The sequence below is a fragment of the Centropristis striata genome, chromosome 8, assembly GCF_030273125.1.
Source record: "Centropristis striata isolate RG_2023a ecotype Rhode Island chromosome 8, C.striata_1.0, whole genome shotgun sequence".
Taxonomy (NCBI): Eukaryota; Metazoa; Chordata; class Actinopteri; order Perciformes; family Serranidae; genus Centropristis; species Centropristis striata.
Window position 1 is genome coordinate 18,069,340 of NC_081524.1, and position 21,225 is coordinate 18,090,564.

Below are 21,225 nucleotides of genomic sequence, written 5' to 3' on the forward strand. Positions count from 1 at the left end.
TTTCACAGCTGTCATATGATGTCCATCACTTCTTTGTGGTATTTATTGTAGACCTAAAAAAAGGACTTTAAACACTAACTGGTTAACTCTTGATTTTCGTGATTAAAACCAATTCAAATGTGATACAGGTTTTGTGAAAAGGTTAAATTATTTAATTGCCATTTGGCCGCTATATGTGATTATGGGAGTGCAGCGACTGCTTGGGGATCCAAAATGTACAATTTGTGATGTTTTTATTTATATTTAAGTGTACCATATTATGTGGATTATGCAATTATACACTAATATGCATTGCTGTCTCAAATTCTGCTCAAATTGAAAATCAAAAAGGAAATAAAAAATGTTTAATTCCCTTAATTAAGCAACCCTTAGTGATAAATACACATTTTCTCATGTTTCAATAATAATTTGTGCAATAAAGGGTTAGAAAATAATCTTGTACACTGTAAGAAAAGAACTGTTGTTTTTACGGTAAAAAAACGGCAGCTGTGGTTGCCAGAACTTTACCGTAATAAATACGCTGCAACTGTTTTTAATATTACAGTAAATTTATATTAGCACTGTTGATTTCAGGTTTAACATTACCATTTTATTCCATATTTTGCCGTAAAAATATCAAAAGAAACGCTGTTCTGCCATATAATTGATAATACTTTATAAATGCTGCATAAATTAAAGGTTTTACTACTAAATATCACAGTATATTTTCGTTAGAGATATGGTGTTTAGTACATTTAACAGTGAGAAAAAGTATTTTTACAAAAAATAAATGCAAAAATCACAGGGATGTCTTGTGTGTGTGTATATATATACATATATATATATATATATATATATTACACAAATGGTGCCAGTGTATTTTACGGTGAAGTAATGTATTTTTAAAAAAACTGTACTAAACACTGTTTTGGCTGATATATTCATTTACGGTGTTTCATTGTTACTGAAACTGAATTAATCCATTTATCATTTTACGGTCTTTTACTGTTGTGGTTTAGCAGTTATTCACATTTCGATAATAGTTTGTGCAATAAAGGGTTGGAAAACAATCTTGTAGTTTGGCTTAAAGAACTGTTTGGGTTAATTTCAGCAGCAGATCTACAAACTGTTTTGAGTTTTTAATTACATGACAATGAAAGAGGTCAGAAGACTTACTGTGAACAACAGAATTTTATTTCAATTAATGGATAATCCATATTTGCAAACAAAAAGTAGAGGGGATAAAAATAAACTCATAGGAACTGTGAATTATTATTCATCAGCAGACAGCGCTCTAAGGTCCCAGATGGCTTTTCCAATGCCAATGTTGATACCACAGTGCCATGTTGGAAATGTGAGACAGGTTGTCAAAACAAACTGAGGGGAAGAAAAAAACAAAACAACAACAACAACTTAAAATAGTCCTAAGCTAAGTCACAGTCATAAGTCCAACTGGGATAACATTGTAACATAGACTGAGGTTTTCAGAGGTTAGTGATACTTTTCTCTACGGTATCGGTACGATAATGACATGAGTCGAGGGGGTTTTCCCTACGTGACAATATCATCAAGAAGCGGAGAAGAACTCGCAGGAGGTTGAAAAACTGAAAGTGCTGCAGAAATATCTGCTCTTTCTATTGATGCATTAAAAAAATCTCTATATTTTGCATCACTTTTCTGTTCACGCTAATCATTTTTTACATCGCTCGAGTCCATTTCCGCTCCTGATGGGACATAATACCTGTTATAACAGGTAACGAGAGATTATGGCACAGTCATAAGATAAATGCTCAGTGACAAAATCTTTGTTCTAAGGCAAGTACAGCTAAAGTACAGTAAAATGCCCCCACCCGGCCCCCCCCAAAGGTCCAAAAGGTCCAATTGTGACAATCATGAAGATAAAAACAAGAACGAGGATGAGTTGTGGCCCTCCTGCGATAGCGACACTTCGAGGAGTTTTAACGGGACGTCTGAATAAGTACAAAAAGTCAGTTGATCAGATGGCATAAATCTTCCAGTGCTGTGATTGGACAGAGTGAATAAGTGAAGCTTCTGACTAGTTTACAATGCAAGTGCCTAAGCTTTTCATTTGTGTATTCTTTTACAAACTCCTCCTCTCCCCCTGAGACCCCAAAAAACAAGTATATAGTCAAATTATAGACAGATCAAACATAATATTTTCATCACCAACACTACCACAAAAATATCCAAACAATATGCATTTTCAGCTTTGGCACAGGCTGCTGATAAACTTTTACTGGGTTTGTCTTTTTGCTCTTTTGTACTGATATTGGCATGTCTGTCTCTCTGTCTGTCTGCCTGCCCACCCTCTGAACCTGAGCGTTTCCCATTGAACCCTAATATGCTATAGATGCCTATGAATCGACGATATACTGTACATATGGACACAATCATGAGTTTTCTCTCCATATAAACAGTGCTAATACAAACACACACATTAAAACATGTCCTCTGCAAAAGTCCAAGACATTTGGCATTTGTGTTCTTTTTTCTTTTTTTTTTAATGGCTTCTGGCTTTCTTTTCAAAAATTGGTAAATATACAACGGGCCTTGTGCTCTCGGTTGAAGAGTCCAATTGGCAAAGCCCTTGCTCAGTATTCGCCATACTGAAACGCTGGTGCGCCCCCTCTGTAGAAGAGGGCGTGGCACCAACGATAAAGCAAACGTTTTTGTCTTTTGTTGCCCCTTGTTTTTGTGGCATCTGTCCAACAGACCTGCTGGTGAACTGCGCAATAACCCGTTCTACCAACGTGTCCATCTCGTGCCACATCTCAGATGTCGGCGGAGGGACTGCGACTGGCCACTGAGTCTCTGCAGTGGCGCTAGTGAATGATTGGCTGGCTTATGTAACCGGGATGGTGACCGATAATGTGGAATGGTGAGGGAGATGCTTCCTGGGTGAAAGGAGAGATGGATGGATGAGGAGTCGGATGGACGTTCAGCCTGAATTTCTCCTGCAGCTTTGCAGCCACTTTCCTCCTTCAGGGCCCGTTCTCGTTATAGTGGAGGGAGATGGGCCGGTCGCGCTGCACCGTGGGCATGTAGGGCCAGTTGTAGCTGGAGCCCGACAGCAGCATGTCGCGCAGCAGCGTCTCGATGGGCGTCTTGCCCACCAGGCGGACGAAGAACAGCTGCTCGATGACCGGGGAGGAGACGATGCGCAGGGAGGGCAGGCGGAGCAGGAGGCGGCCAAAGCGGTTGGGCTGACTGGGGTACTGGTTCCTCACGTACTCCTCCAGGGCACACTGAGACTTCTCCTGGATGCTCTCCACATGGGCTACATCTGACAGCCCCATAGCATCTAAAGGAAGACAGAGAATATAAAGATTTATTAAACTGATAATTATTATAGTGTCTGAAAGGACGCTGCAAGAAAGGAAACAGAACCTACAACATATGAGCCATGACGGGACAAATAAAAGGTCAGGCCTGGCTTTATTTTTGTTCCCAATGATCTGTTATCAGGTTGGTAATGTGTAGGATACCGTATTTCTTCAAATAGTAGCCGGGGCTTCTATTAATAAAAAATCAGTTTGGGACCCGGCTAATAATAGGGGCAGGCTATTATTTGACGGAGGCTTCTATTAAAAAAAGAAAATCAGAGCAGCTCTGACCAGCACTTTTTAGAGTGTTTTACACAGCGCATTGTAGCCAGTTACTCGAATGTCAGCCATATTGGAAGTACTGGGATGTAAACAAACAATGAACAGCACACTGAATGTTCATTTTAAGCAGGATTTAAAATGTCTAAATGACTAAAAAGCCCAGAAGCACGTGCATAAACGGCTGGACTTTACAGAGAATGACTAGGACAGCGTGAGAAACAACCATATTTACCTACAGTACCAACTCGTGTGGCCAAACTTCAAAATACAGGTGTTGTGTTGAAATCTGTTACCCGTCAAATGATGTTTCCTGAATGGTGTTCTCTGTAGCATCACCTCCGCGGTTGGAGTTAGGATTTAAGTTTAAGGTTAGGCCTTGTAGAGAGAACTGTTTGGGGTTAAGGTAAACTTGGGCTCATGTTAACAACTTAAAGGAGGACTGGTTGGGGTCAGGGGTCAGGTTGGTGCAGGTTAAGGTAAGGGGGGCAGATATCGACGTGGCAACGGACTTTGACATAACACCGGTAAGATACCCGGCTTATAAAAGAGGCCGGCTTTTATTTACTAGAAATAGTTTTTACACCCGGTTACTAAATGAGACCGGTCATTAATAGGGGCCCAGCTTTAAATTGAGGAAATACGGTAACTAGTAGTGGATGACAAGTGGGTGATATTGTACGTTAAATCTCATCTAGATAAAGAGATAAATGCAAATAAAGGGCGGAGAAGTTTTTTTGAATATGTTTTTTATTACAAATTTCCCAAGTCAGAAATCTTGCTCAAACTGGAGGAAATGGAGGTTGTCACTGCAGAGATGAATATCTGCTCCACCCCTGTGGTCTGTGTTCACAGCACACGGCAGCACTTCCTCTCCCCACAGCTGGAGGTCATGTTCTGCCTCCAGCCCGCTCACACCTCCCCTCCTGCAGGCCCCCGCCTTGCCAAGAGTCTCGCACAACCGATAAAGTGTGTAACACCGTGCGTGATACTTTTCGCACCCTCCGTGTGCAGGGGAGAGCACGGGGGATTTAGCAAAGCAGGTCAGAGATGTGTGAACTCAAAACAAAGACACATTTCACTGTACCACATACTGTACGTTCAGGGGAAGTGCTCTGTGACTCTGCCCCCTGGATGAACCCTCATTTGGAAGACAGGTTTTCGATGAGGGCAATTTCTTCACAAGCCCGTTCTTTTAGTCTAAAAGCGCTGGCGCGTAGGTTTTAACCTGTCACCTTGCTTCGCAGGTCCCCTTTGTCATCTCACACTTTGATCTGTCCCCTGAGTAAACCCTGCTGGGCCGTAGCTCCATGCAACAAAAAAATGTAATTTACGTCATTTTTTAATCGAGTGTGTCAGCCCCTCCCCACGCCCAACGGCCACGACTCTCATCATCCTGAGTGAATAATTGCTCCCACTTCAGCTGTATTTCCCTCCACTCGGGGGGCAGCTGGACTGCTTTTTTTTTGTGTGTCCGGGCCGCCATTTTGGGTGCTGCGTGACAAGGCAGTCACTGCCTGGTTGGGATTAGTAAAGCTGTCTGTGGGACTGAAACCACATCGCGTGCCGAAGCGACAGCTCTGTGGGCGCCCTTACACGCCAAGCAGCGCGTTCTTTTGTCTGATCCTTGGGCACACACCGGGTCAGTGGGGGTGAGGGATCAGGGTGGCAGCACTGAGATGCCCGATCTCTGATGTGCCTTGATGGGACTGGGCTTCACAGGGGGAGCGGAGGGAGGGGACTCAGAGGGAGGTGAGAGACGATTGGTGTTTGTCTCAGCTTGTTAGCTCATTCTACCAGGTCTGCAGGAGTCAGGTTTATTAACGGGTCCAGGTCGTGCGTGCGTGTGTGCATGTCCATCTCCATTAAATTCAAAACTGTGCGTTAATATCTGCACGTTTCACTAAATGTATTGTCTCCTTTTGGCAGTATTTTGCATGGTGTGTACATGCGGCTACGTCTGCCTGCATACAGGGACGTCACATGGGATGCTCAGGGCTACAGGGGTTATGTAGGTCATGGCCGGGGCTGTTGCGAATCCTTCGTCTCACTGAAACCCACCATACATAATTCAACTCCCGTGGTGGGGGCAGGGGTCCCGGGGCCTGGGCTGGGCTTGGGGTAGGGTTTGGGAAAGCGTGGGGAGGAGGGGTGGATGACTGGTTTCAATAATAGATGGGATCATGAAGGAGAGATGGCTGATGAAAGCAAGGAGGAGAGGTGGATCCACATGCATGGCGGAGGGACGCAAGGAGTGAAACTGACAAGCCATGCAAAGGAGGAAAGTATAAAAAAAAGGGACGGGCGACATCTCAGTGTTGGCTTCTTCACCATCCGTTTCCCCCTGGGTCACAAAGCATGATCTCTCCGTGAAGGATCCCAGATGTGACAGTATTGTGGCTGGCACTGGAGCCCACTGACTGTTGGGATAAACCTCAACAGGGTTTGTGTGTAAGCAGTATCAAAACAATGGCCATCTCATGGGCTTCCTCAAGATGTAACACCATTGTATTGTGATTTAATCTTGTCTGCAGCTCAGTGGGGAGAACATAATGCAGCACAGTGAGGGTGTGAAGCTCAAAGTCCTCCTGTGTGATTTTTAAAAAAGAGCTTTGGATGCAAAGAGCTATAAATAGACAAATCTCTACTAGAATTATGATATTTTCTTTGACATCAAGTCCAACAGCGTGTGCATTATTTGAGATAAGAAATTGCTACCATAATCAGATTACAGTTAATGCTAAATAAATATTATAAAGGAAGCACTAATAGCAGATAATGGCTGCTGGCTTCCTTTTTTTTTGTTAAGAGGTAGTAAACGTATGGATGCGTGAATCTATTATAAAAATGCATCTTTCTCTGGCAGCAGGGTTGCCAGCATTCTACTGTTAATTTTACAGTTCCCCTACTGTTATCTACTGTGATAAAACCATATACTGAATTACAGTAAAATCCTGCATTTCATTGATTTTTACAGTAGACTAAAACACAGTATAGTGCTGAAGCTAGTTGCAATATTGTTGCAGTATACAATGCAGTCATTTTTTGTAAATAGAGCATATTACTGTCTGAAAGCCAATTACTATGAATTAAGCACTGTCTTCATTGTAACCTCAGTAATTTTAATATACCATATACTGAATGAGTTAGTTAAGTAAAATACAGCCATTAAAAATGTGTACAAGAAGAGACTTAGAAAATCATATATTTTATGGGAAACTGCAAGCTACCTACAAATATTGCCCAGAATGCATTGTTTTCTACAGTATAATACCTTTTTAATGGAAAACAGTATGTTACTGTCACAATTTGGCTGTTTTCTTACAGCAATCTGCTACGGTGTATGTTTTTTGGAGCAATAAAAGAAGACTTTCTCACGTAAAACAATGTATTATATGAGCAGAAATCACAATAAACCTTTGCAGAGGAGCACTCAACTATTAACGATTAATATAAAAATTTCAGGTAAAAGCTAATAGATAACTAAGTGATTTAAGTGAAGCACAAGCAGGGTATGAAGCGGTCTTTTACAGTACAAGTGGGCGATCAAATTACAGTGAAATTCATGGAGGGCAGAGACCATGACTGAGTGGTGGGAGGACTGTAGCAGCAGCATTTACATATGGAGCCAATGAGACAATATGTGCTGCAGCATTAGAGGTCACGTCTCGGTCAGGCTCGGCCGAGGTGAAAAGGTTGCGGGTTAAGTACAGTTGAAGTCTGCTTTGTGTGTCTTTGAGCTCAGCTGAGGGAAGAAATGTTTCTTGGCACTAAGAATGTCTTATTCTGCAGCTAAATGTTCAAGTAACGGTCAACATTTTCAACCCTTTTTCGAGCAGGGGAAATGAATGCCTGCAGGAACTCCTGAATTCTTATTTAGTAAATTATAATTCTGCTAAATAACCAGTAGTTTTGCCAAGTGCATTTATTTTTTCTATTTACAATCACTTTGAGTGCAAGAGATGCTTCCCTCCAACTCTTCTTGTATACTGTCCAACAGTGCACACGCATAAAATGTTAATATTTTATGTTGAACACACATTAATTCCTATTTTCTAACATACTTTTCATGCATTTTAGATGGTTTTGTAGACTGATCCTCGACAAGTTAAACTGGGCTCATTTATGGTGTTTGTTGGATAATTCAAATTGTTTTTTGTGCAAAAGCAGAAGATGACTGAGACTATCTGTGCTCTTAATAATGCAGAACAGAATGTGTATGTGCATGTTTCACATCATGCTGCTGCAGCCCTTCTGATCTGGTAATGTGATGGCATTCTGCTTTGAAAGTGGTACAGAAATGTTACCAGGTCTGATCCAGTAAGATTGGGATTTTTTGTTTTACTTATATGTGATTTGGATGCTTATTCAGGCGCAGGACCAACGTGTGAAAATGTTGTCAGATTCACATGTTTTAAAGGAGCTTCTTTTACAAAATACACTGAATCAAAGCTTGAAGTATTTTCATGTCTCCTGGCAAACAGGAACATTTGTTATTTAATTAAGTGGTTGTATCTCGTCCTGAGTTTACCTCTAAAAGCACAGGGGATATAACTCTCCTCCTCCTCTTCTTTGACTCAGGTTAAGCTGTTTACATGTGCTTTGATACCCTGCGATTAAGTGTCCCTGTTGACATGAATAAACCAATTAACAGAATGTTCTTGTGCCAGCGGAGGTCAGCTCAGCCTGTCCGAGCAATAGTAGAGTTACTCACAGAAGAGAGGTGATGTTTATGTTGACATCAGTATTTACCCATAATCCTCTAGGAGGCTGAGAAGAAGGTTAAGATCACATGAACGGACTGTTAGTCTCTACAAATAAGTGATCATTTGATCATCTTTTGGGACTTTGGGACCAAAATTTGACTTTTAACAAACTTTATTTTACTATGAACTTTTTCAATTGACTGATATGTTATATATTATGTTTTTGTTATGCAGTTTTCCAGTGAATTCACAACCAATTGCTCTGATTTATTTTCTCCCAAAAACCCAAAAGTTGATTGTATTGTTTATTTTCTTGGAGAGCTTAGAGAGCTATAATACTGTACATTCTTGAGTTTTGGACTTCCAGTCATTTTTAGGGCCCTTTGATGCACAACATATAAACACCTTCTAATGCACTTTTTTATTTACAACAGATCTTTATATCCATTTTTGCTTTCATACTTTATGAAGAAAAATAGTTTTTGTATTATTACATCAAGTTTACACACATGGGTCAAAAATGACCTTGTGCATTAGAAGCGTAGTGATAAAAAAAGGGTTTTTATTCAAAAAGTATGAAATGAAAACAAAAAATTGGGACGTATGATGATCAAAAACAAGTTATTTGAGGAAAACCTGCAATACTGAAAGATTTGTTACGGGTGAAAACGACAAAATATTTTATCAGATGTGCCTTTCGTTTAGACGGCGATGGTGTTTTTGGGGCTTAAAAGGGCAAAAAAATGAAACCACCCTCCAGAGTGGCAATCTTAAAAATGCTCCACCGTTGCATTTCCACCTAAAGGGTTAAAAACTAGGGCTGAGACTTTAAAAAAATTGATGCATTTTAATCGCACTTTTTTTTGCACCGCGGAGCGTTTCTCACTGGATGAGTTTCAGGCGGACCGATTATACTGGAGCACCAACTAGCGTTGATGAGTTCAGACAACAACAAACCACAGTGAACATGAAGGAAGAAGCTGATGAGACGCTTTGGTTGGCCCCGTGGATGATGGGACATTTTGTTACAAAAAACCAACGGATGGAAGCGTCGATAAGAGCATGGTTGTGTTGCTATGCAACAAGGAATTCACATATCACCGCAGCACATCCAGCCTCAAGTATCACCCCAATGCAAAACATATAGCAGCTAGTGGCTGGTGTGGTAGCTAGCGTGGATTGTGTTTTACTTAAAAAAACATAGTATTATAGTTTATAGAAGGTCTACCTACCAATAGGCTACCTGAATTTCTGAAATGTACTATATTTCTAAATATGCTATTGCTACACTTAATGGCAAAAATTGCACTGGTCTGTTGGACTTGAACAAAAATAAACAATATTTTTGTTGCTTAAGCTTATGTATTCAGTCATTATTCAATGGTATACTAAAAATCCATGTGAAAAAAATTACTTCTCAATGTTCTCAGGTCAAATATTTATATGCGATTAAAATGCGATTAATTTTGATTAATTAATTACAAAGCCTCTAATTAATTAGATTATTTTTTTTAATCGAGTCCCGGCCTTTGTTAAAATACAAAAGTGTGCTCTGATCAGCTGTTCCATCCAGCACATGTTAAATCCTGCTCAAACATCATGTGACATCATTGCTACTGTTTTCCTGTGTGACTCTCTGCTTTCAGTCTAACTCACCGGACGTGAAGAGCACGATGGACTTGAGGCAGGAATATTCAGCCGTGTCAACCTGCAGGGCCTTCAGCTTCTCCACCTGCTCCTGGAAGACTCTGATGTGGTCCATGAAGGCCACCACGCGCTCCGCCGACATGGGCGACGCGTGCAGGCCCGCCGCCGCCAACAGAGGAGCCACGTGGAGCGGCATGGAGCACTGGGCGGCGTTGAGGACGAAGAGCTCGCTCCATGACATGCGCAACAGTGCCACCTAAAATAAAAGGTAGAATAGAGCGGTTATTATCGGAAGGAACATATTTTCACCAAGCTAAAATGTCAACAACACAACAGATTTAACTCTATGGAGTCTTGGGCTACTTTGTCCATTTTTGAATCCTGTCTTTTGTGTCTTTGTAAGTCATTTTGTGTCTTTTTTGGGTCTACGTTGGTAATTTTGTGTCTTTTTTGATCATTTTGTGTCTTTTTTTAGTCATTTTGTGCCTTTTAGTGTCTTTTTTTGGTCATTTTGTGTCTTTTTTTAGTAATGTTGAATCTTTTTTTAGTAATTTTGTGTCTTTTTTGGTCATTTTGTGTCTTTTTTAGTCCTTTAGTCCAACATAAAATGTGATTTTGAATCTTTTTTTTACTTTCAAAACACTCTCATGCCCAATAAAGAATTTTAAATGTTGCAAATGTTAACAAATGTTGCAAATATAACATATAAGAGAGTTACATCCAGTTCTATCATTTTATACTAAATATATTTGAGCTTGTCTCCAGTTTTACTTGGTATATCATCATCAAACTGAAACTGGCCTCATGGAGTTTACAGCCAGAACTTTAGAGGTAAATGTACAGTAGGGCTCCATGCTGCTTTGTTTTCTAGTCTGGAAGTCATCAAGAAGTCTGGATTTGGTGCTTTTGGAGACTCCTGGGGGTTAAATCAAATGTGGTCGACTATTTGTTCAATGTACCAAGGCATGTTCACAGGGTCAGCACAGGCCTTAGATCTCGTGTCCAGCCAGCATTAACATGAGTCAAACAGTAATTCAATAGCACAGAATTTTGGTCACATTATCAAATAGGAAATGCAAACTCGATACAGGACAGGAGCTTCATTCATGCACAAGTTTTCCCCAAACAAGTAATTTATTCATTCATTGAAGGAAGAAGGAAGCATGCACAAACCGGCACATCGCAAAGAGAGAACTGTCGAGCTGCCAGAAACTGATTGTAAGCACAGAGCGATATGATGAAAGGTTTACTGTCCGTTTTAAAGGTCATAAATTACAAGAGGCAGGCCACACTACGACATGAAGAAGAGAAATGTGTGTTAAATGTGTGAAATGTATAATAGCATGGGTTGAATTAAATCATGTCTTTGTGCAAATTACAGATCATAAGTCAAAAAACTACTCAATGAATGAACATTTTGATGGATGCAAAAGTCAATGAATTGACTCAAAGTACAGACAGAGACGAAGATGTAACAATTGAGGAGCGACAGGACAATTAGACCTCCTTATATAGAGTTTCCTCTGTATGTATGTGTCTGTGTCTGTATATAATTAATTGCAGATATAATTAAACTGCATTCCCACTTGTTTCGAGGGAAATGTATTTTCATCTCCGATTACAGTTTTAACTCTATGGAGTCTTGGGCTGTTTTGTCCATTTTTGAATCCTTTTAATCCTGCCTGTATACACCACTTAAAACATGTTTAAATGCCATGTTGGTATATTTTTTTCAGCACAACCTCACCTATATGACCTAATAATGATTTATTTTCTATTCTGTCTTACTGGATCAACATTTTGAACCAAAGAAACAAAGAAAAACCAACATAAATGTGATCTTGTGATTGTGTGTGATCCTGTCATCCAACTCTGGTTTTTATTCTAGTGGGACTATTTGTGCCTTGTGTGTTAAGCTTAACAATTTTGGTCATTTTGTGTCTTTTTTGTGTCTTTTTTGTGTCTTTTTTGTAATTTTGTGTCGTTTTTTAGTCATTTTGTGTCTTTTTGTGTCTTTTTTTGGTCATTTTGCCCAACATAAAATGTGATTTTGAATCTTTTTTTTACTTTCAAAACACTATCATGGTCAATAAAGAATTTTAAATGTTGCGAATGTGAACAAAGGTTGCAAATATAATATATAAGAGGGTTACATCCAGTTATATAATTTAATACAAAATATATTTGACCTTGTCTCCACTTTTACTTGGTATATCATCATCAAACTGAAACTGGCCTCATTGAGTTTACAGCCAGAACTTTAGAGGTCAATTTACAGTAGGGCTCCACGCTGCTTTGTTTTCTAGTCTAGATGTGATGAAGAAGTCATGATTTGGAGCTTTTGGTGACTCCAGTTAAACAAGTGGTTAATTTGCAGTTTGGCACAAGAGTTAGTTCAAATTAACACTTTTGCAGTGTAACTTGGTTAGGTTTTTGGAAACAAATCTACGTGGTTAGAATGAAAAAAATCCTGGTTTCGGGGTTAAATCAGTATCACATGTGAGTAGAGGTCCTGTGTGTGTTTGAACCGTCCGACTTTCTCCATGCACCATCAGTAGACTTTGATAAGAAATGTTTCTGTAACACTTCAAGAACAAATGCAATTCAGGAGAAAAAGCAGTTAAGTTGCATGGGAATGTGGTGACTGTGGCCTCCAATCAGCTTTATTTCTAACATGACGCTTTGCAGCAGCATTTACAATAACAGTTCATTATTACAAGCTCTCCTTTTTTTAAGCCATTACATTATTCCGTCCACCTTGAATTATCTAGAACAGACCTGGCATTAGGGTGAGATTAGCTGGAAATTCGAAATCAATGCAACCGCAGTGCTTTTATTTTGAAGGTGATTTACATATGTGCGTGTATGTATACTGCACAGAAACACTGAGTTTCCTTGTTACCTTGTGAAAAACATTTATTGCTTTTTGCATAAGGTTAATAAATTGCAGGTTTACTACATAACATACATGCTCTATATTGTTTTTGTGGTTTGAATGTATGTTGTGTTTAAAATAAAGTGAAAAAGTGAGATAAGGATTGAGCTTTTACTGCTATATTTGACTTACACTGTAAAAATTACAGTAAAACACTGTGAAATTGCTTCAGAAATAGGGCATAAAATAAAAAATTGCATATCACCATAGTAGATGCTTATAATTACTATAAATCAAGGAAGAGTACAACACTTTAAATTGTAGAAAACACTATTTTTTCATGTAAAATTAAAGGAGAAATTACAATTTTTGCTGATATTTACATTTAAATCTAAGGTAGAAAACCCACTTTTTTTAGACAGTGAAGTTCTGGAAACCACAGCTGTCAGTATTTTACCTGAAATTAAACAGATTTTTAATTTACAGTGTACTCCACAATAACATAGTCTTATCATAACATGTATTCTAACCAGCAGCAGCTCAAAACCAGATAAATTACTGCATTTTAAAAAGCGATGATGAGATTGAGATGCGGTTAAGTTCGTGGACACGTGTTGATGCAGGATGTTTGATGGCAGAATGAAAAGATAAAAAGTGTCTTTATAGAAAGCAGACGAGCAGACATTTCCAGAGCACTTACAGAGAGCGTCAGGACAGATATATATTCTACATCTTGACATGACGTTAATGTTATATTAAAGATATGGTGCAGCTATAGCATGACATATTTGTGATGACTCTGTCTGCCCAAGGTCCATGTGGATATTTATAGGTCGGGTGGTTCATCCGTGCCGAGACTTTACAGCAGGTATAAATCTGCATGTGCACGACTGACATCAGGTCTGTTTCTGCCGTCAGTGAACAATAACTGAAAGACTGAGTGGTGAAGATTCACAAATAAAGTTATTTACAAGCTTAATTATTTTTCAAAGTAAGCAGAAGGTTTCGATGTCATGAATAATATTTCTATGGATTATGGATTATTGATTTGTAGACATGAAGTGAAATGCATTTTGGATTTAAATTCAATCACCTTGAGTCAGTGAAATCATGGGCGCATTACTTCTTCATGACGTCATGACATAAAAAATGTGGCAACGCCATCACCTGGGTGGCTGTGGCTCAGTTGGTAGAGTTGGTTGGCCCCTAACCGAAGGGTTGGTGGTTCGATCCCTGACCGTCACAGCCTACATGTCGAAGTATCCTTGAGCAAGATACTGAACCCCAAATTGCTCCCGATGCTGTGTTCATCGGTGTGTGAATGAATTCCCAATGGTGGCAGGTGGGACCGTTTAGGGTAGCCTCTGCCTCCAGTATGAATGTGTGTGTGAAAGGGTGAATGAGCGCAGTCTGTAGTGTAAAGCGCTTTGAGTGGTCGCAAAGCGACTAGAAAAGCGCTATATAAGTGCAGGTCCATTTACCTTGCCTCTAAAGGACTGGCTTGGAAATCCAGGTTTTGTTTTGATAACCCAAGTAAAACAGAGTTATGGTCAAATATATTTAGTATAAAAATATAGAACTTATATATTATATTTGCAACCTGTAAACACATTTGCAACATTTAAAACTCATTGAGCGTTATTGTTTCCAAAGGGGAAAATATATATATATATATATATATATATATTATATTATATTAAACATTAAAATCTGATTTAAAACATATATATATATATATATATATATATATATATATGTTTTAAATCAGATTTTAATGTTTGTTGTTTTTTGGTTTTTCTTTTGGGTTCCAAATGTTAATCCAGTAAGTCAAAGTGAAAAAATAATAATCAGGTTACATAAATGAGATTGTGCAAAAAAAATTAAAGTATGATAGCGATGATAAATATGTTAAATATGCATGTAACACTTATTTCCCCAAGTGGCAGAATGAAAAAATAGCCCAAGACTCTTAAGAAAAGCACCCAATATTTTATGTTCCAATATAAAATAGAAAAGTCCCCTCTCTCAGTATGATCTCACCTTGCATGCTGTAAATGACCTTTAGCAAGGTTATTTGTGGTGTATTTGTACTAAATAGCTTGTTTTTTCATGTTTGTATATTTTCAAGGTGTTTTACAATGTTGTGATGCTTTTATTTTGAAAAGGTTCCATCCAGCGTGAAACTGGTGCTTTTATTTTGAAAGGTAGAGACAGGAAATAAAAGGTGGAATGGTAAAATTAAAAACAAGCGATAAATAACGAGTGCTTCGCAATTCATATAAAGTTGATATAAAGTATAAAAAAAGGCTTCTATAGTGGCTGGCTGAGAGGGCACAAGGTTTGTTAAAGTTTATTATCTATGGTCATATATATTGTTGGCTATTTTTGTTGTCTTAACTATTGTAAAAGTTTTTATTTGCTAAAGTGCTAATGTTAATGTTTACTATTAGGGCTTACGGTGAAATCACAAAGTGGTCAAGGTATGTCTTACTTTTAATTCATGGAGCTACGGTTGTGAATTAATCTTGTGAACCTTCATTTAGCCAGGGATGCTACACATGATGTTTTCAGGGTTTTAAGAGTAAAGTTCAAGTTCTTTCAAGGGGCCTATACTGTAAGCCTTGTGCTGTCTTAGGGTCAAAAAATGACCCGCCACTATGTTTAACAGCAGAGGAAACCCCCTTGATGATGTATTTTAGAGCCCAAGCACTAGGGGTGTGAGGACCCTATTGAAATTTGTCCGTTTATTCTTCTCCCTAATGAATCACCTTTTTGGGGCCGTGATCATATTCAAAAACTCACCAAACTCGGAACAGACGTCAAACCTGGTGAAAATGTACGTATATCATTGGTCTCAGAAATAGTATAGTAGTATTATCGAATATTCAAATATTATTCGATTACTACCCCACAATTAATGAATAGTAGTTTGCCTGAAATGCACATCCCCACTCAGAAATGGGCGTGCCAAAATGACTCAGTATCGGCCCGAAGAACATTTAAATGGAGCGGCAACCTATGGGAAACATTCACGTAACAAGCGAAATTTGGTACACAAATGTATCATGGGGAGACACACCAAAAAGCCTCTTGGACCAATACCCAAAACTTAACAGGAAGTCAGCCATCTTGGATCAAATATCGCCATTTCCACGTCGCATACTTCAACCAACTCCGCCTAGAGATTTAACTCAATCGATGTCAAACTTGGTCAGTACCATCATAAGGCCTTTGGGATCAGAAGTTATTAAAAGCTTTACTGATGGTCACACTATGTGGGCGTGGCATGGCGGCAAAATACGGCATTTCGCAAACATGAGGCTGTTATAACTTTGCCATACTTTGTTCGATCTGCTCAAAACTTCTCATGCTTCATAAGAGTCCAGCCCTGACCATGTCTACAGCCCTGAACATGTCTACATAACTATTTTTCAAAAAAACCCCACCACCTATTTTTTAAAAAAAAACCACCCCACTCCCCCTTTCGTAAATATGACCATGTTGCATACTTTTACAAACTTCTCCTACAAATTATAACATGAAAATTAATGGATTTCTGCACTGTGAAGAGGAAAAACCAAGATATTCACAAAGTTTGCGATGGATGTTGGTTTTAACATGCAATCAAGCTGCTAGGGGTTTAGTGAAGATGGATAATTTTGTTACCTTTAGGACAAGTGATACAGAAAGTTAAGACAACACAAGGGTTAAATATGTGAATGCCATCAAAGAGGCAGACTCACCTGATCCATGAGCTGCAGGTCGGGGAAGAAGGGTATGTTCTTGGCCCACTCAACAGCGCTGAAGAGCAGCCTGGCCGCCAGCTCGCAGATGTTCTCGATGCCCATCAGGTTGTTTCCCTGCATGCACTGGGCCCCGTAGCGAGACGTGGGGTAGGGCTCGGCCCGTAGCAGCAGAGAGATGAAGCCGGACAGGTACGGCTGGCCGTTGTACGGGTCGGTGCCGTTGGTCAGGTACTGACCGGGGCTGCTCTGGGAGTTTGATGTGCGTCCTCGTTGTACAGCTGAAGGAGAACAAGAAAGAGAAAGGTGAGAATTCAGCTGCATAAATCTTTAAATCTTTAAACAGTGATTCAGGAGGATGGACATAACACCTAAACCTGTTCTACGTCCAAGCAGCCTCAGCATGCAAACTGAAGTAAAAGCCTGCAAGAGAAACAAGACGAAGACAGAAAAGAAAAGAAAGAGTGAAATTGGGCATGTCAAATGTGTCAGCCGGGGGGGTTTCTGCAGAACGAGGTCAAGGGGGCAAAAAGTGTGGAGACAGGAACATTTCTCTGACTCCTAAATGTGTCAGCGCTCGTCTTTTCACCAGTGGAACGGTGGAAAGTGGCCCGGCCAAAGCCATCCTGCATCAATGAGTAATGACAAGCAGCAGCTGGTAAAGATATAACACTTCTTCACACCTACATATGTTATGCACCCGCATATGCATACACACATGCACGTACCACACATGAATACATATGGTAACATGCCCCCGCCCCTCCCTCCTCCCTCTCTGCTGGCAAATGGCTCAGCCTGAGGCAAAAAGGGCACACAGAGGCCAAGCTCTCGTACACACACACACACACACACACACACACACACATGCCCCACCCCCCCCATGGAGCGATGATGATGCGGCGAGTGCTCAAAGGCCCATTTGGAAAACACCTGTTCAGTCATCCCCACTGTCTGACTAATAACTCCATCTACTGTTACACAGAGAGAGGGGAGACGGGGGTGGGAGAGAGGCAACGCAAAGGGGGCCACGTGTGAGGGGAAAAATGAGGTAAAAGGGTGAAATGGCGAGATAAGGCGGAGAGGGAGAGAGTGAGAGGTGATAAGTGGAGATTGAGGGCGGAGAGGGGAAAGAGAGAAAAGGTGCAGAGTTCAATGTATTTGAATACAGGCTGAGATGAGGCTTCAGATAGAGAGCAGTGGTTTACATAAAGAGACAGGTGGAAGCAGGAGGTGGAGAGAGGGGTGGAATAAAAGGGAGGAGGAGGAGGAGGGGGAGGGGTCTGGAAAATGCTTTTCAACTCTGCATCACCTGTCACCTCACACACAGCAGCTGTGTCAATTGAACGCACCGTGGCACGTCTGAAAAACGAGAGGTCAAATCACTCAAGAGCGTTATAAAAATGCCTCTAATTCTAGCCCTGTCCTCCGAGCTGAAAAAAAACATACCTCTGCACAAAAGGTGTTGACCTCAAACTACTAGTTTTTCCCTGTGAACTTGTGTCAACCCGTGTTCCCGGAAAAGAATGCGGTCTCCTTTGGCAAACAGAGCCGTCTCGCTGTGGGACTGAGCCACAGAGAGGTGTTGCCTGTCACAAAGACGTTGCACAATGAGGGCATTCCTCCGGCAGCTCTTGTCTTGTTTTGCAAAAAAGGGACGCGTGTCAGATTAGGCACACATGTGTCTGTCTGTCTTTGCTGGGTTTGTAAATGAAAAGAAAATGAAACACCAGCTGGAGCAGAGGGGGTGGGAGGTAGTCAGAGAGCAAGTTGCTGCAATTTCCACAAAGATTACCTGGTCAGATGTGTTTTAGTCACTCCGAGGTGCTCCTAGTGTGAAGGAAAGGTTGATAAATGGTACTGTGCTGCTGCTGTCAGTCACAGGAGTAATTGTAATGACTCAACAAGTCAACCAAAGGAAACGACATGTTCGTTGGAACACATTGAAGCATTTTATGAACTACAAGGCGTTATTTGAGTACAGAAGTAGTTATTTCAACCCAAACCCTCATATTTTTTCTGAACTTAACCAAATAGTTTTGGTGCTAAAACCAGACAAAGCAGCTTTAACCACGTGTTTAAAACAAATGCTCTTGTGTTCTTATGTCTAAAAATTTTAAATAAATTGGTCATATTTCATAAGATATCATATGAACTCTTGTATGAGGAAATTTTGCACAGGAGGGAAATTGTTCAAAGGTTACACTTCATGACCCTGGTTCTAAGAGTAAGAAATCTTGTAGAGCCGTTTCTGTTCAGCAAGAACTTGGGTTGAAATCACCTTTCTGTTCACTGTTGAAAAAATATATATTTAAAGTTCACCCAAAAATTCAAAATAAATTCTCGTCTTTCGTCTTGTTTTGTTATGCTTGGGCTTATTTAGAAATGTTGTTATTATCTAAAAGCTCAGCAACTGACTGACACTAAACTCATAGGACTGATGTTAATTTAGGTATTTATTTTATTAGGTTTTTTCTCAGTTATCATTTCTACAATTGGTTGACAATTTATAATAATGTTAAATATTCTTTAATAAAGGTATCTGCAGCCTTCTGAGCACATTTGCAGAGTCATATCAGTGCACACTGCAAAAAAGGTGTGTCTAAAAACAAGATTAAAACACTAAATCTGAGGGAAATGATCTTGCTGCATGGACAGATAATTTCACTTGACAAGATTTCTTGAATTAAGATTATCAAATCTAGAAATAAGCATGTTGAACGCTTAAAATAAGAAATAACTCTTAAAACAAGATAAATTATTTAAGACTTCTAAATTTAAAGTTTTTCTATCTTGGTAAGAAACAAATAATTTGCAGTGCACTCTGCTCGGGCCAGTTCACAACATGCTTATTTCTAGATTTAATAATCTTAATTTAAGAAATCTTGTCAAGGTAAATTATCTGTCCATGCAGCAAGATCATTTCCCTCAGATTTAGTGTTTTTATCTTGTTTTTAGACACACCTTTTTTGCAGTGCACAATCTACACAGTCCACATAGAAAAAGCCTATTTTCAATCCAGCTTCACTTTTTCACTTATTGATGATTTTTTTTGTCTCTTAAATAATAGTTGTCATCTCAAGACTCCCATATCAATCAGGCAATCTGGTTACTCAAGATTTTTTTCACAGACCTTATTGAAAGCATGTATTTACTTTCCAGTATAGTGCCATATATCTTCATTGTATTGTACAGAAGGCAGACTTCTTCACAGCCATTACCTCCAAAACTAACACTGAAACAAGACAGGTAAGAGGAAAAATTTATATATTTTTGTTTTGGGGGGGAACTGACACTTTAAGGAGGCTGCTTTAAGGCTCAGAAAACCCTATCTAATGTTGGGGGATCACTGGGGTCTGGTTAGGGTTCTTTGCTGTGGTTACGTTTATGACGATAGTTTGAAGACACTCACTTTAACTGTGGGGAGGAAACAGGGAACAAAATGTGTCATTTTGTTGGGTGGAGCACCTGACCTCCTCCTTACTCCGCCTGACTGTGTCGCTCTGTAACAACCTGATCACCTGATTTCCTCTTTTGCACACAAGGGACAACAGCCTCCTCACTTCTGAGGCTGCTGGAGGATTCTGTGTCATTTTTTCACTTTCTGAAAGGACCGATTCTGTCGTGAGAGTCTCCAAAGACTTCCCTGACCGTCAGAGTACTTCTATAACCTAAAACTGTCAGTCTGCTCTACGCTAATGCCATCTAGAATAAAAAATCTGTTCAGCAGGGGGTGAACAACCTGGTTTTGTACAATTTTTGTGCTTCTCACTAATGCATTGAGCACAAGTTGTATTATCTCATTGTCCCTGAATATATCAAATCTACAAAATTCAATGACGTGCCACAAATTCCACGACCTGTCCGGACCTCGCCGCCTCTCATGTCTCCGATATGTGTACACAGCTATTAATCTGCTCTCATATTGATTGGTGGTTAATCCTGCAGATGGTGGTGAATCTACTTGATCCACTTGACTTTTCAAAAGCCTCATTGTGGAGGTCACTCGTGGCTGAGAGGCAGAGCACTTGAGCACTTCTGAACCGAGACACATCGCTCTCTGTGTTTTCCTCGCCTACAGCTGGCCGGAGGAAGAAAAGAAAGAGAGAGAGAGAGAGAGAGAGAGAGAGAGGTCCAGAGGAATAGAGAGGGAGACAGACAAGTGTAGGGACAGAGAGATGTCGTATCTTGACGTAGAGGAGGGCAGCAAGAGAGCGAGAGAGACAGAATGACATTAGAGAGAAGCAGATGCCTGAGGATAAAACAAAATAAATGAAAGAAGGGTCAGAGAGAGAGAGAGAGAGAGAGAGAGAAAGAGAGAGAGAAAATAAAGGGGGGATGGGAGTATAAAGTCTGATTTGGGTGTTTGCCATAAGCTGTTTGCTGCTTTTTAATTGGTGCACTGTAGCTTAGCTTAATTCAATCGAATTTCGTTGGAAAGCTTGAAATCTTAACAATACACAAAGTCATTCTTCATGCAAATTATTCTGAAAATAAAGGCTAAATAAACCCGACAAATCCCTAAAACAGCATCCCGTGCATATATGTATGCACGCAGGGCATAAAAGGAGGAGAGGAGAGGAGAATGCATGCAAACAGAGGTACCATGGGACATTTCAGCTGTGACTTTTAAAATGCCACTTCAGCAAATG

At 39.9% G+C, this 21,225-nt stretch overlaps 1 protein-coding gene across 2 annotated transcripts in view; it reads right to left on the reverse strand.

Annotated features, from left to right (window-relative positions):
• Positions 1-1,161: 1,161 nt before the first annotated feature.
• nr2f5 (nuclear receptor subfamily 2, group F, member 5) overlaps positions 1,162-21,225 on the reverse strand; it is a 32,453-nt gene continuing 12,389 nt past the window's right edge. For both annotated transcript variants that reach the window (XM_059339176.1, XM_059339175.1), the window contains exons 2-4: positions 16,574-16,854; positions 9,965-10,211; positions 1,162-3,301 (exon numbers count right to left, since the gene is read on the reverse strand). In XM_059339176.1, the coding sequence (XP_059195159.1) occupies positions 2,982-3,301; positions 9,965-10,211; positions 16,574-16,854 (848 nt within the window). In that variant the 3' untranslated portion in view covers positions 1,162-2,981. The remainder of the gene's footprint in view (positions 3,302-9,964; positions 10,212-16,573; positions 16,855-21,225) is intronic.